Source organism: Corythoichthys intestinalis, chromosome 21 (genome assembly GCF_030265065.1).
Source record: "Corythoichthys intestinalis isolate RoL2023-P3 chromosome 21, ASM3026506v1, whole genome shotgun sequence".
Taxonomy (NCBI): Eukaryota; Metazoa; Chordata; class Actinopteri; order Syngnathiformes; family Syngnathidae; genus Corythoichthys; species Corythoichthys intestinalis.
In genome coordinates this window covers 31,459,701-31,474,207 of record NC_080415.1, presented here as the reverse complement: position 1 = coordinate 31,474,207, position 14,507 = coordinate 31,459,701, and the positions used below count along the sequence as shown (strand labels likewise).

Sequence of the window (14,507 nt, the reverse complement as noted above, 5' to 3'; positions counted from 1 at the left end):
CTCACCCTTCTAGAGCACTTGCAGTATAAATAAAAAAAAAAAATTACAAACGATTTTGAGGGAATGCTTTTTCAATTGGAGACGCTGTGCTGCTACAGCGTGTTGACTTTGAGCCAAACAAGTTGGTGTTCTTTACTGAGACGCCGACGTGCGACATTCCTCGAAAGACGGCGGGATGGGAGACGACGCTGGACTTTTAATGAGGCACTAGAGGTAGTGCAGTTTACTCGTGAGAAGCAAAAAGCCAAGATGCCTTTATTAGTACCTAGAATGGGTCTCAAACTTCTGGACTTGGGGCCAATTGTGGGTCGTATGACAGTATTTCGTGTCTTATTTGATTGCCAAGTTTTTTTTTAATGAATCGCTACAGAACAAGCTAGCGCAGCTCAAGCTAATGTCGGAGTTGAGCGATGTTTGTCTTTTAGTCGAGGTGTATTCGTAAGCCGAAGTCAAAACATTTAAAAATGGTCACTCTTTTTGGAGCCTCTTGATTGGAGTAAAAAAATAAATAAATTGACAAGGATCAACAATCCATTTCAACTTGCTGTGAACGCTCACCTTTCAGTGCCACTGATGTCATGAGCTGTCCAATCCATTTTAAATGGAAGGGCTGCCAGTGACTTGCTGCGAACCTTCCCAGGCAAAATCGATTGTACATCTAGCGGCGTCAATGTTATCCATTGAGTTGATAAGGAGTGGGGTGACTGTAAATGATCTTTGTTTTCAAACATGTTGATTTTAAAGGGAACATTTTCCATATTTTTCCTGATTTGATTGAAATTTAAAAAAAAAAAAAAAAAATGAAGTAAGAAACTTGAAGTCGATGCACCTGTTTCACTTTTTAGGGCTAAGCAAAATTATTTGGCGGAATGACCAATGCAGCTGGGCTGCAAGTTGGACGCCAGTAATTTAAGAGATTGACTTCTATATATTTATACAGTGGGGCAAATAAGTATTGTCAACCACTAATTGTGCAAGTTCTCCCACTTGAAAATATTAGAGGCCTGTAATCAACATGGGTAAACTTCAACCATGACGGACAGAATGTGGGGAAAAAAACAGGAAATCCCAATGTTTGATTTTGCAAATCATTGTGGAAAATACGTATTTGGTCAATACCAAAAGTTAATCTCAATACTTTATGTGCCCTTTGTTGGCAATAATGGAGGCCAAACGTTTTCTGTAACTCTTCACAAGGCTTTTACACACTGTTGCTGGTATTTAGGCCCATTCCTCCATGCAGATCTCCTCTAGAGCAGATGTTTTGGGGCTGTCGTTGGGCAACACACTTTCAACTCCCTCTACAGATTTTCTATGGGATTGAGTTGGTTGACTGGCTAGGCCACTCCAGGACCCTGAAATGCTTCTTACAAAGGCACTCCTTTGTAGCCCTGGCTGTGTGTTTGCTATCATTGTCATGCTGAAAGACCCAGCTACGTCTCATCTTCAATGCCCTTTCTGATGGAGATTCACTCAAAATCTCTTGATACATGGCCCCATTCATTCTTTCCTTTACACAGATCAGTCGTTCGGGTCCCTTTGCAGAAAAACACCCCCAAAGCATGGTGTTTCCACCCCCATGCTTCACAGTGTGTATGGTGCAATTCAGTATTCTTTCTCCAAACAGGAGAACCTCTGTTTCTACCAAAAAGTTCTATTTTTGTATTATGGTCAGATGAAACCTCCCAGTCCTCTTCTGGATCATCCAAATGCTCTCTTCTAGCGAACTGCAGACGGGCCTAGACGTGTACTTTCTTCAGCAGGGGGACACGTCTGGCAGTGCAGGATTTGAGTCCCTGGCAGTGCATTGTTACTGATAGTAGCCTTTGTTACTGTGGTCCCAGCTCTCTGTAGGTCATTCACTAGGTCCCCCCATGTGGTTCTGGGATTTTTGCTCACCGTTCTTATCATTTTGAGGCCACGGGGTGAGGAGTTGAAAGCCCGTGTTACCCAACAACAGCCCCAAAACATCGCTGCTCTGGAGGAGATCTGCTTGGAGGAATGGGCCAAAATACCAACAACAGTGTGTGAAAAGCCTGTTATTGAGATGAAGTGTTGGTATTGACCAAATACTTATTTTCCACCATGATTTGCAAATTCTTTAAAAATCAATGTGATTTTCTGTTTTTCCACATTCTCTCATACAGGCCCCGCTAATATTTTCAAGTGGGAGAACTTGCACAATTAGTGGTTGACTAAATACTTATTTGCCCCACTGTACATGATAGAATTCAGGGTTGACTCTATGATGGTGAGCTGGCCAGATCATGCTGCAACAAAACATCCCCATGACACTTCCACCTCCGTGCTTCACAGTTGCTATGAGGTTTTCCTGGAATACTGTATTGGGTTTACCCTAAACATGTTCTGCTGTCCAAATAAATCAATTTTAGGTTCATCTATCCAAAGAACATTATTCCAGGAGTCCTGGTCTTTGTCTACATTCACTCTGGCAAACCTCAGTCTGGCCTTCATGTTCTTCTTGGAGAGCAAAGGTCTCTTCCTTGCACACTTCCATGAAGGTTAAACTTGTGAAGTCTTTCTGATTGTAGAGGCATGCGCTCTCACATCAATAGTAGCATGAGCCTGCGGTAAGTCCTGTGATGATATTTTAGGGTTTTGGAGACTTAGCATCTTGCGGTCTGTTCTCGGGGTGAACTTGCTTGGACAGCCAGACCTGGGCATGTTGGCAGTTGTTTTGAATGTCCTCCACTTGTAGACTATTTTACGGACAGTGGAATGGTTGATTTTTATTCTTGAGATCTTTTGAAATTCCTTACCAGACTCCTAAGCATCTACAATCATTCCGAAGGCCTCAGACAGCTCCTTTGATCTTGCAATGTTTTCTCTCACTTCAACTGTCAGGGGCACACCAAACTAAATGTGAGGTTTAAGGCAAGCCTCCTTGCCTCCAAAACACTGGGTAATTACGTTCTAATCATGTGCACCTGTTGTGATAAACCTGTGTGATTGTTAGAGATGTGATCGGGTCCGATCACGTCATTTTCAAAGAATCGGAATTGGCAAAAAAATATCGGCCATGCCTTTTTTAAATATATATATATATATATATTTAAATTAAATCGTTTTCTAATTGTATTTGTTACAGACATAATATTTTACACTTATCCAGTCTTTAGTTTGGGCTTAAGGTAGGGTTATTAAATTTATCCCAATAACGGTGGTATTTAATTTTTCAAAAAATGTATCACGTTAAATTTATTGCAATTAATGCATGCGCTGCACGACCCGCTCACGCGTTGTCGCGCTCCATCTGTAATGGCGCCGTTTTGCCTATATAGAGAGCTAAAAGCGTAAAATGAGTGAATTTTGGCAGCTTGTGGAACCTTATTTTAATTGGCTAAAGCCTTACAATCCTTCTCCCTACGATTCGGGAATATCATGAGAAGAAATGTGGGGAAGCAAGGTAGCAATTGTTCTTTTTCTTAACACCTTAAGTTACATAACACAGAGAAGATATATGAATTGGTAGCACTACGCACAGTCATGGTTCCACTTCCCATCATGCATTGGGCATGGCCTTCAGTATCATTTACTGAAAGCTCAACAAATACACTAGATGGCAATATTTAGTCACAATATACAAAGTCACAAGTCTTTCTATCCGTGGATCCCTCTCACAGAAGGAGTGTTAATAATGTAAATGCCTTCTTGAGGATTTATTGTCATAATAAACAAATACAGTACTTATGTACTGTATGTTGAATGTATATATTCGAGTTTTATTCATTTTTTTCTTAATGCATTGCCAAAATGTATATGATCGGGAAAAATTATCGGGAATGATTGGGATTGGGAGCAAAAAAAAAGCAATCGGATCGGGAAATATCGGGATCGGCAGATACTCAAACGATCGGGAGCAAAAAAACATGATCGGAACAACCCTAGTGATTATAGCTATTTTAAGTGGGATTGATGTAGAGGGGGGTCCTAATTTATTCAACAGAAATTGCATTTATTTAAAATAACATTTTACAGAGTTATAAAAAATATTTTTCAGTTTATATTGTTTTAGTTCTATAACTTGAATCTCAAGATTGTCAAAATTGATATTAAATATCCATATGACCAAATATGTTACAAAAATTATATAATTGATATATGTACATATCAAAATAACTTTTTTGTGTGTGTGGACTATTGAATGTCGCATGTGGATAAATTGTTTAGGACCACTGACCTAAGATGTTAAATTATTCTTTCCTGGCCTTTCTGTTAGTTTTAGAAATTCAACTGTCACCCAAAAAAATTAAACTGTCATTCAAAAATCGGTTAAGTTCGGAGTTAACCTGTCAAAATGACAATCTTGGTGGTTTCAAGCCTTGACGTTGTGGTTTGTAATGCAAGTGAGGCGCGAGTTCTGTGCAGGGGCCAAGTATGTGAGAGGTCCGAAGTGACCAAAAGGTGATACGTTAACCTCCCGGTGACTCCATAAGGAGAGGATTTGGACGTCCAGTGAGGAATCTAAGTTAAAGGTGAGATCTCTTCCTCTTTTTAGGTGCCCTTTCATATAGCTGACTTGAAAAAGGTGCGAACGGGGCACCTGGCGCGAGTGATGTATTGCGTACGGACTGATGCGATGGCATGGAAAGTCAAAGAGCCCCCTCATGGTTGCCATGGAGGCACTCGCCGGCTCATGGTTAATGGCACAGTCGCGTCAATTCATAATTGGGGTGGTTTTTGGGGAATTTTTCATTTTGTCAAGTTCAAAAGTTTTGAAGTTTTAAAAATTTAATGTTACGCATACTCTACAGTCTACACATATTTACAACTTTTAAAATTACAATTAATGAGCTAGTTTTTTTTTATACTGTAAATTTTATATCAAATGTTTTATTAAAAATTTTACCTTGTCAACATTCTTAACTCGTTAGACTAGTGCCGCAACGATTAATCGATTAACTCGAGTATTCGATTGGGGGAAAAAAAAAAAAATTCTAATTCAATTTTGTTGCTTCGAGTATTCACTTAAAGTGGCGTTGTAATGGTTTATTTTGAAAGTGTTTGCATTGTTTTATTGATTAGGGTGGATACACTGCCCTCTGGTCTGCCTCATTTCACAGGGCTGAATCCAACTGCTCCCTGTTAAGACCAACGTAAGTTTTTGTTTGAACTTTTTTTTTTTGTTTTTTTTTTATGCATTCGTAAATTGGTTTATAGATATATTTAGCTGTTTTTTGTGGGAATATGTGTCTGAACCATTTGTTAAGAGCATTGTAAAAAAAAAAAAACTATCATTTTATAGCATTTATGCTAGCGGACTTTTGCTATGTAAGTTAGCCAATTGTTCTTTTGTTGTATATAGATCCTCATTTATTTTTTTTCCTACCATTTAAGGCTCAGCTTAGGTATTTTAATTTTTCATGTTCCTGATCCGATTACCCGATTATTCAAACTAACTAGTTCATCGATTAATCGACTATTAAAATAATCGATAGCTGCAGCCCTACATTAGACATGTATAGATCACGCTTGTGTAGAAGTTGCAGACCCAGCCAAACTAAAATGGTGCGATTTATAGTTGGGGAAAATACAGTGATCACATTTTCTAATCTTCGTTTTAAACTGCCTATTCACGTTTAACTTTACTTTTAAAATAAAAAATGAGCTTTTTAAAGTCAAATTTAATTTTTTAATGGGAAGTTTCATATTTTACTTTTAAATAAAAATGGGCAGGTTATGAGCTTTCTCTCAAACTGAAATGACCCCTTTAACTTGTATATAGCTTGATATTGTTTAATTCTAACTTGTAAAGTGCCGATCTCAATTTCAAGAAAATGCCCTCCTAGACAACTTCAAAGATGCTTTTTAATTGTTTGTCCAAACAGGACGGATGCCATGCAGAGTTCATCAGTCACTGTCCAAACGTCCTCTCTTTGCTCCTCCAACTTTCCCTTAAGTGTAAATGCGCTTAATTGCTCACTTGACATGTCTGTGCCTACAGTGCTGGTGTAGATTTGGGGGCTGATGGGAGGAGCAAATACATCCAGAGTGTATAACACACCCTAACCGCCGGGCAATATTGCACACTCCATCTTCAGTAACTTTAAGTCATACATGTGCTGTGGTTTTATTTTTGGTTTCCAGATCCAACATGGGGGGACACTTGGTCTTGGAGAGTGTGCTGATCTTGTGGCTGGTGCAGAATGTGTACACTGGGGGTGAGTACATATAGTGAAAAAAAATGATCAACTTTAAGATCTTGTGAGAGCTTCTTGTTTCCCATTTTTTTTCGTAACCATGACAAAAAGAGGTACACGCATACAGTGTGCGCAAGTCAAAATCCACTCAATTGTCCAAATAGACTTCAAGTCTGTTGTCGTCAATGGTAGACACTGAGTTGATGTATTTCACCTGTTTTTCACCTTTATTTTCACAATTTAGTTTTTTCAGTTTATTATTATTTTTTTCAATATTGAAAAAATATCATTTAGGTTTCTGATAGGAATATACTGTATATCTGAATTGATAGTTTTTTTTTTTTTCAGTTTTAGTGAGCATATTTCTAATATTTGAAATACTATTTTTCTGAGACAAAAGATTTAGTGTTTAAATATCAATTTATGATGAATATTTTCAAGATAAAAACATTTACAGTAATTTTTTTCAATTTAGGGGAGATTTTTGGTACTTATCAATCCTTCAATGGCACCGAAACTTGATTCGCTTCAGTTAATCCCAATGTGTTTGTAATATTGGGCCAACAATACCTATTTTTACAGTTTTTTTTTTAATCAGCGAATATAAAAAAAAACAATTTTCAAATTACTCGACAACTATATTTTTGATTGACTGTTTGGAGCGCTAAACTTCAAGTTGTTTAAACACTCAGGTCAGAGTCGGGGTTAAAATGCCCTGTATTTGAATGAGAGGATTAAAAAAAAGTGCAATCCGATTAATCGAAAAGGAATCGGATTAAAAAAAAAAAATGCGAATCACGGTTTGAGTAAATTTTACAAATTGATTTAGATTTGACTAGGGCTGTCAAAATTATCATGTTAATGGGCGGTAATTTTTTTTTTTTTTTCAATTAATCACGTTAAAATATTTGACGCATTTAACGCAGATGCCCCGCTCAAACAGATTAAAATGACAGCACAGTGTCATTTCCACTTGTTACTTGTGTTTTTTGGTGTTTTGTCGCCCTCTGCTGGCGCTTGGGTGCGACTGATTTTATGGGTTTCAGCACCATGAGCATTGTGTAATTATTGACATCAAATGGCGAGCTACTCGTTTATTTTTTGATTGAAAATTTTACAAATTTTATTAAAACGAAAACATTAAGAGGGGTTTTAATATAACATTCTATAACTTGTACTAACATTTATCTTTTAAGATCTACAAGTCTTTCTATCCATGGATCGCTTTAACAGAATGTTAATCATCTTGATTTATTGTTATAATAAACAAATACAGTACTTATGTACAGTATGTTGAATGTATATATCCGTCTTAGCTTTCCATTCCAACAATAATTTACAGAAAAATATGGCATATTTTATAGATGGTTTGAATTGCGATTAATTACGATTAATTTTTAAGCTGTGTTTAACTCGATTAAAAATTTTAATCATTTGACAGCCCTAGATTTGACGTATATAAATCACGAATATTGATTCTTTGGATGACGATGATATATTTGACATTGTTATCTTGGACGGATCTTTTATTTTTGTGATACTCTGCCAGCGCACTTGTTTTGTCCTTGTCCCGAGAACCTGCTCCCGCTCGAAATAAATGTCTTTTTCAAACGCTGGGGTTTACCTGTCAAATTTCTAAAGAGCGTGCGAAGCGGAAATCTTAGCAACCGTGCCAGTGTTGTCCTCCGGCCGCGTATTCCGCTTTCTGTGCTGCCGCGGCCGATCAAAGGCGGCCCAGCTTCGCTGGCGGTAGCCGTCTAAATTTGACACGCCCCTGCGAGTTGGTGAGAGAATGGTTTTACGGCCTCTGCACAGTCGCTGCATTGACGGATGAAATCGCTTCCAAAGGTGGGGAAGGAGGCATGTGCCAGTATGATATTATGACGGTATGATGACCTTAAGCCGAAATATCACGGTTTCATGTTATCATGGTATTGCAATTACAGCTCTTAAATATGTTACTTTGAGGTATCTGGGTTGAAATAAAAAAAAAAAAAAACATTGAACAGGATGTTTTTGAAAACATATTAACAAATTGGAACATAAGTAATAATGTTAAGTTAAAATAAATATAAAAAAAAAAAAAAACTAAAATATTCTAAATAAAATTAAAATAAATTCAGTCGTTTAGTTGACCCTAAACCCACAGCCACAGCTCAACATTACCATCAGAACAAAAACAATTAAATTTTCCATAAAAAGCATCTGTGTCTGACTCGTATCATGTTTACATTATTTACACACTCTCAACACACAGTTGCCAGAAAGATTTTTTTTTTTTTAACCACCGTTAGACACACTAAACACGCTGTAGTTAACTCTCGTAGCTGAAACATTCATGACAGTGTTTGCTAACCTTTCATTTTGTATAAACGCAAAATCATATTGGAGGTGTTCCCTCCTCAGCACCTTCCGCAAACATGTTTTACATGTCAGTTGGCCCACCCTCCTCTAAGCCGCGGCCGTCTAACTGTTCTGTAGCCAAAGTATTTCCATACCAGCGTTCAGGAGTTTCACCTGCTCCAGCAAATCGTGTAGCACAGCTGACTCACTGACACTGAGAAACAACTGGTGGGGGAGGTTTGAGCCTTACAGCTGCAAGCGAGGGATTTTGCTATTGCGGGTTTGAAACCTTGACGTTTTCATACCATGGTATACCTTGAAATCTGTAATCGGCACATGTCTAGTGGTGATTGGATTCAGGTGACATGGTGGTTAAAGTTTATTATTTCATGACTAAATTTGATGTCCTTGATTTAAGGATACAGTACTGGTGTGTCTGGAGTCCCCAATGGCCAGGGAACACACTTTAACGGTGAGTCGCTGGATGGAAAAAAAATTACTGAGAGCACTAATACTGGTTGATTATCAAATTAATCGATAACTGTTTGGATTGCCAATTTTTATTTGGACATTGTAGACTTGGAGTGTCATTTTTTGGGGGGTTTCTTGGTACAATAGTAATTTTTTAAACATTTTTTGTTATAGTCCAAAAATTATGGTAATTTAACTGCGTAATAATTTATTGTCTGATTGTGTGTTTAAAGTATAGATATGCTAAATACTACTATTCATTTTAATACATGATACATTTAATTGCAATTATTTTAACGGCATGCTAACTCATTGCCTGGCATTGACGCCAATAGATGTCCAATCCTAGGACTAGAAGGGCTCCCTGCAATGATTCACTGCTAACCTCTCCTACTTCAAATGGATTGGACCGTCAATTGCAGCCAATGGATTAATACGAACTATTTCATAATATGGCAGCACATTTAAAATAAGTGTTGGTTACCACTTTGAATTCATGACTATACAGATTAATCATTTCATTTCAGTTAATCACAATTATTCTTACGCAATTAATCGTAATTAATTTTACGCAGTTAATCGCAATAAAATAACATTGACCATCCCTAGGAGAAATATATTTTTAATTTGAAAAAATTTGTGAAACAATTTTTATTCGAAAAAAACCCCAGAATATTTGCTTTTTCTGATGTAAGCAGATGTTTATCTTTGTAATCCAAATGAGCTAGTGATCCCTCGCTACTTCGCGCCCGAAACCCATCGCGGATTTTTTTTTTTTTAATTAAACAAATACAGATGAGCTGTCCCGATCCGATCAGGTAGTCTCAATTTCCATCTTCTTTTCTTGGTCAGGCAGTGAGCTGGAGTTGCTTATTAAAGTTAACAATGATTGACAGACGTTAAGGTTTGATCTTGCCAGAGATGCTTGGCAGCCGAAATTTCAAAGCCCCGCATGCGTCAATCATCGTAGAGCTTGTTAAACATTAATGTGTTCTCAAGTGTTCTCAGCAGCCTGTGCAGATTTGAGCTGACTCACTGAATGAAGCATTTAATAAAGACTAGCATTTTTCTACATTATTCTTATTTAAAAATAATTCGGTGGAACAGTAACATGTTTAAAACTTATCATAATACATCTGAAGTGCTTAAAAACATTCAAATATAAATATACTAGTATACTAAAAATTTTTTTGATTATTTATTTTTTTTAATTTGGAAAAAAGTCAAAAAACATCTTTCCGTATTGGACAGAATATAAGTGTTTTTTTGCATTGAAATAAGACTGAATAAGTGGGGGTCGTCTTATATTCGCGGTCTAGACATTATACCCATTCACGACACTAGATGGCGCCAGATATCATTGAAGCGATGTTCTTTCATGACAGATCTCAGCTACTCTCAAGTTTAAACAGTTTGCATTGTATTTTATTAAAATGTTTTTCCTTATTCAGATTTGTTTCAAGACTATGGTTACAGTTAGACTTCACTTTGATGGTTAATGGAGTTATTGCAATTTTGTTGTTTTATCACAAAAGATTGGTTTCTCTACATTTCAAAAACCAGAAGCCATTCATTTACGAATGTGATTGCACTTTAGTTCACATATTTAAATGTTCACATATTAAGATTTGAATGAGGCAAAATAACATGCTTTGTCTCTCAAATATATTGTTATAATCATTTGTACTGTAATTATTTTCTGTATAAAAATTGGTGTTCCAAAAGTCTTTTTTTCCCAGACTTGAGTCTTGAAAAAGAGGGGGTCGTCTTATAATCAAGGCCGTCTTATTATATTCGGGCCAATACGGTATATGTACTGTGATCTTTCTTTTTTCGCAGTTAATTGGGACCCGAACCCGCAGCGATAGGGAGAATAACCGCGAAGTAGCGCACCCCACCCGCAATTTTTTTTTTTTTTTTTTTTTTTTTTTGTGTGTGTGTTCAATGTATCCAGATTTAGCATTGGAAAGAGATACATATAAGACACGTTTTTTCATCTCCCCCCCCCCCCCCCCCCCCAAAAGTATAATTTTCTAAAAATATGTATATAGAAAGTTTTTTGTAAGAGAACTTCAAATGTAATAATTATAAGTTTTAAACATGTTACTGTACCACCGAATTATTATTAAACAAGAAAAAAGTAGTAGAAAAATGCTTGGCTTTATTATATGCTTCATTGAGGGAGTCTACTAAAATCTGCTCAAGCCGCTCAGTTACACACAGTTGCCACAGCAACTATTTAACACGTTAAACGATGACTGACGCATGCAGCACTTTTGAAGTTTGTGACTCTGGCAAGATCAAACTATAACATCTGTCAATCATTGTGAACTTTAATAAGCAACTCCAGTGCATGTGCACTTCCTGACGAACAAAGAGGGAGGTAGGTAGGCAAGGAGCGAGAGTGAGACCATGCGATCAGCTCGGGACAGTTCATCTGTATTTATTTTTTTTTTTTAATTGAAAAACCGCGATGGACTGAGAGCACGAAGTTTGAAGCGCGAAGTAGCAAGGGATCACTCTCTTTCCAATGCTAAATCTGAATGAATAAATTGAACACACAAAAACAAAAAATTTGGGGGGGTGCTACTTTGTGGTTTTTACACTTATCGTGGCGGGTTCTGGTCCCTATTAACTGCGAAAAACGAGGGATCACTGTATTTGCAAATATTGTAGTTACATAATTGTCATAGTCCAACTTTTCTCAGCACATTTCCAGCTAAAATGTGAAGCTCATTTTATCAACCAATTGCACGTCGTTCATCTGAGTCCGCTCAAATCGGTGATTCATTGTTTGTTGCTGGGCCGAGTTCAAAACTATTTTGTTTTAGGAAGGAAACCACACCACAACGGAGTTGCTGGAGGAATACCTAAAGGTTTGTCACTGTAGTGGATTGACTTGATGTTTAATGCCGTCAGTAGCAGCTAATGAGCTTTTTTTTTTTTTTTTTTTTGTAAGGTGTGGGTACGCAGAATGGATATGGTGGCTACCCCAATAAAGCAGTCGGTGAGTAAACATGTTTTCAGATGGTGTGGAGCAAACTGGCGATTGGTTTTCATTCCAAGTAAATGAATTTCCAGGCTATGGGGGAACTGCAGGGATGTCGGCTGGAGCCTTAAAAGGTTATTTTATTGATTTGTTCATTTTATCCCATATCGCAGAACACTAATTGTCGCATTGTACTTGTTTTTAAGGTTATGGAGTAGCACCAAGGGGTCAAGGCGGGTGGCCACAAGGTAGTTAAACACTATCATAAACATTTGGAAGTTTCAAATGGTTAAATCTGCTTTTGATGGAAAGTTTTTTTTGCCAGTGGAAATAATGCTAAATCTAATGGTACAGTGTATCACAAAAATGAGTACACCCGTCGCATTTCTGCAGATGTTTAAGTATATCTTTTCATGGGACTACGCTGACAAAATGACACTTTGAGACAATGAAAAGTAGTCTGTGTGCAGCTTATATAATAGTTGATTTATTTTCCCCTCAAAATATAGCCATTAATATCTAAACCCCTGGCAACAAAAGTGAGTACACCCCTATGAAAAAACGTACATCCCTAAATGTCCAAATTGAATACTGCTTGTCGTTTTCCCTCCAAAATGTCATGTAGCTCGTTACAGGAGTACTGTCAGCATTGCTTCAGAGATTAAAGAGGTTGGGGTGGGGGGTCATTCCCACCACCATGCTTGACTGTAGGCATAACACACTTATCTTTGTACTAGTGCTGTAACGATTAATTGATTAACTCGAGTATTCGATTAGAAAAAAAGATTCGAATTATGCTGCTTCGAGTATTTGTTTAATTAATTAGCATTGTAATGGTTTATTTCAAAAGGGTTTGCATTTGGTTTTATTGATTTGGGTGGATACACTGCCCTCTAGTTTGCCTCATTTCACATGGCTGAATCCTGCTGCTCCCTGTTAAGACCATCATAAGCTAAGTTTTTGTGTGAGCTAATCTTTTTTTTTTTTTATGCATTCGTAATTTAGAGTATAGGTATATTTAGCCGTTTTTTGTGGGACTATGCGTCTGAACCATTTTTTAAGACTATTGTTAAAAAAACAAAAAACATTAGTGTTTTATAGCATTTACGCTAGCGGACTTTTGCCACGTAAGTTAGCCAATTGTACTTTTGTTGTACATAGATCCTTATTTATTTATTTTTAATACAGTTTGAGGCTCAGCTCAGGTATTTTGATGTTTCAGGTTCCTTATCCGATTACCCGATTATTCGAACAAACTAGTTCATCGATGAATCGACTACTAAAGTAATCTATAGCTGCAGCCCTACTTTGTACTCCTCACCTGGTCGCCGCCACACATGCTTGAGACCATCGGAACCAAACAAATAAATCTTGGTCTCATCAGACCGTAGACATGGTTCCAGTAATCCATGTGCTTTGTTGACATGTCTTCAGCAAAATGTTTCGGGCTTTCTTGTGTACAGTCTTCAGAACAGGGTTCCTCCTGTGGTGACAGCCATGCACACCAATTTGATGTAGAGTACAGCATATGGTCTGAGCACTTACAGGCTGACCCCCCACCTCTTCAATCTCTGCAGCAATGCTGACTGCACTCCTGTAACGAGTCACATGACAATTTGGAGGGAAAATGACAAGCAATACTCAATTTGGACATTTAGGGATGTACGTAGTTCCCATGCGGTGTACTCACTTTTGTTGCCGGGGGTTTAGATATTAATGGCTATATTTTGAGGGGAAAATAAGTTAACTCTGTTATATAAGCTGCACACAGACTACTTTTCATTGTGTCAAAGCGTCATTTTGTCAGTGTTGTCCCATGAAAAGATATAGTTAAATATTTGCAGAAATGCGAGGGGTGTACTCACTTTTGTGATACACTGTAAATGTTAAACAATATCTTAATCCAAATCGGGTGATTCATGACTGTTGACTCTGTTCCATTGACATGATAGATGCCCAATCATCCTTCTATTTTGAATTCAAATGAGTTTGTTGCTAGTAGACTTCCAATCCATTTGAGCTGGACAGTTCAAATGGATTGGACGTCTATCGTCATTAAAGGCAGCCAATGAGTTAATGCAGTGTCACTATCACCGTTTCAGGATATGGTAATCAAGCTGTTCCCAGCAACCAACATCCAATCAAAGGCAATGGTGGGCTTCCTTTTAAAGTGTCATTTATTCCTTCAGAGTTTTAATGTCAAATATTCGTATTGCAGGCTACAGACCTAACGGTGGCGCGTATGGTGGACAAGGAAATAAAGGCAAAGTTTCTTTTGAACCATTGAGCAATTTTGTCAGTTACCTTTTTTGCTTTAATGAAATTAAAATTGGTTTCTTAAGGTTATGGAGGTCCTGCTGCCGGACCTCAAAGTGGCAACAAAGGCCCAATGAAGGGTGAGTTTTTCCAGATTTCAACAGTTAATGCGAGACCGCTTAGGTTCAGATCATAATGAAAATAATATTCTGTTAGGTTATGGTCCTGCAACTGGAGCTCTTGGTGGAAATGGAGTTAAACCAATAGGTAAATTCCCCAATACTGAA

At 37.5% G+C, this 14,507-nt stretch overlaps 1 protein-coding gene across 1 annotated transcript in view; it reads left to right on the top strand.

Moving 5' to 3' along the window:
• The first annotated feature begins 4,318 nt into the window (after positions 1-4,318).
• cmn (calymmin) overlaps positions 4,319-14,507 on the top strand; it is a 29,674-nt gene continuing 19,485 nt past the window's right edge. The window contains exons 1-9 of the mRNA XM_057826888.1: positions 4,319-4,425; positions 5,850-5,972; positions 6,109-6,160; positions 7,826-8,047; positions 8,923-8,976; positions 14,067-14,117; positions 14,183-14,204; positions 14,307-14,360; positions 14,437-14,487. Coding sequence (XP_057682871.1) covers positions 4,319-4,425; positions 5,850-5,972; positions 6,109-6,160; positions 7,826-8,047; positions 8,923-8,976; positions 14,067-14,117; positions 14,183-14,204; positions 14,307-14,360; positions 14,437-14,487 — 736 coding nt within the window. The remainder of the gene's footprint in view (positions 4,426-5,849; positions 5,973-6,108; positions 6,161-7,825; positions 8,048-8,922; positions 8,977-14,066; positions 14,118-14,182; positions 14,205-14,306; positions 14,361-14,436; positions 14,488-14,507) is intronic.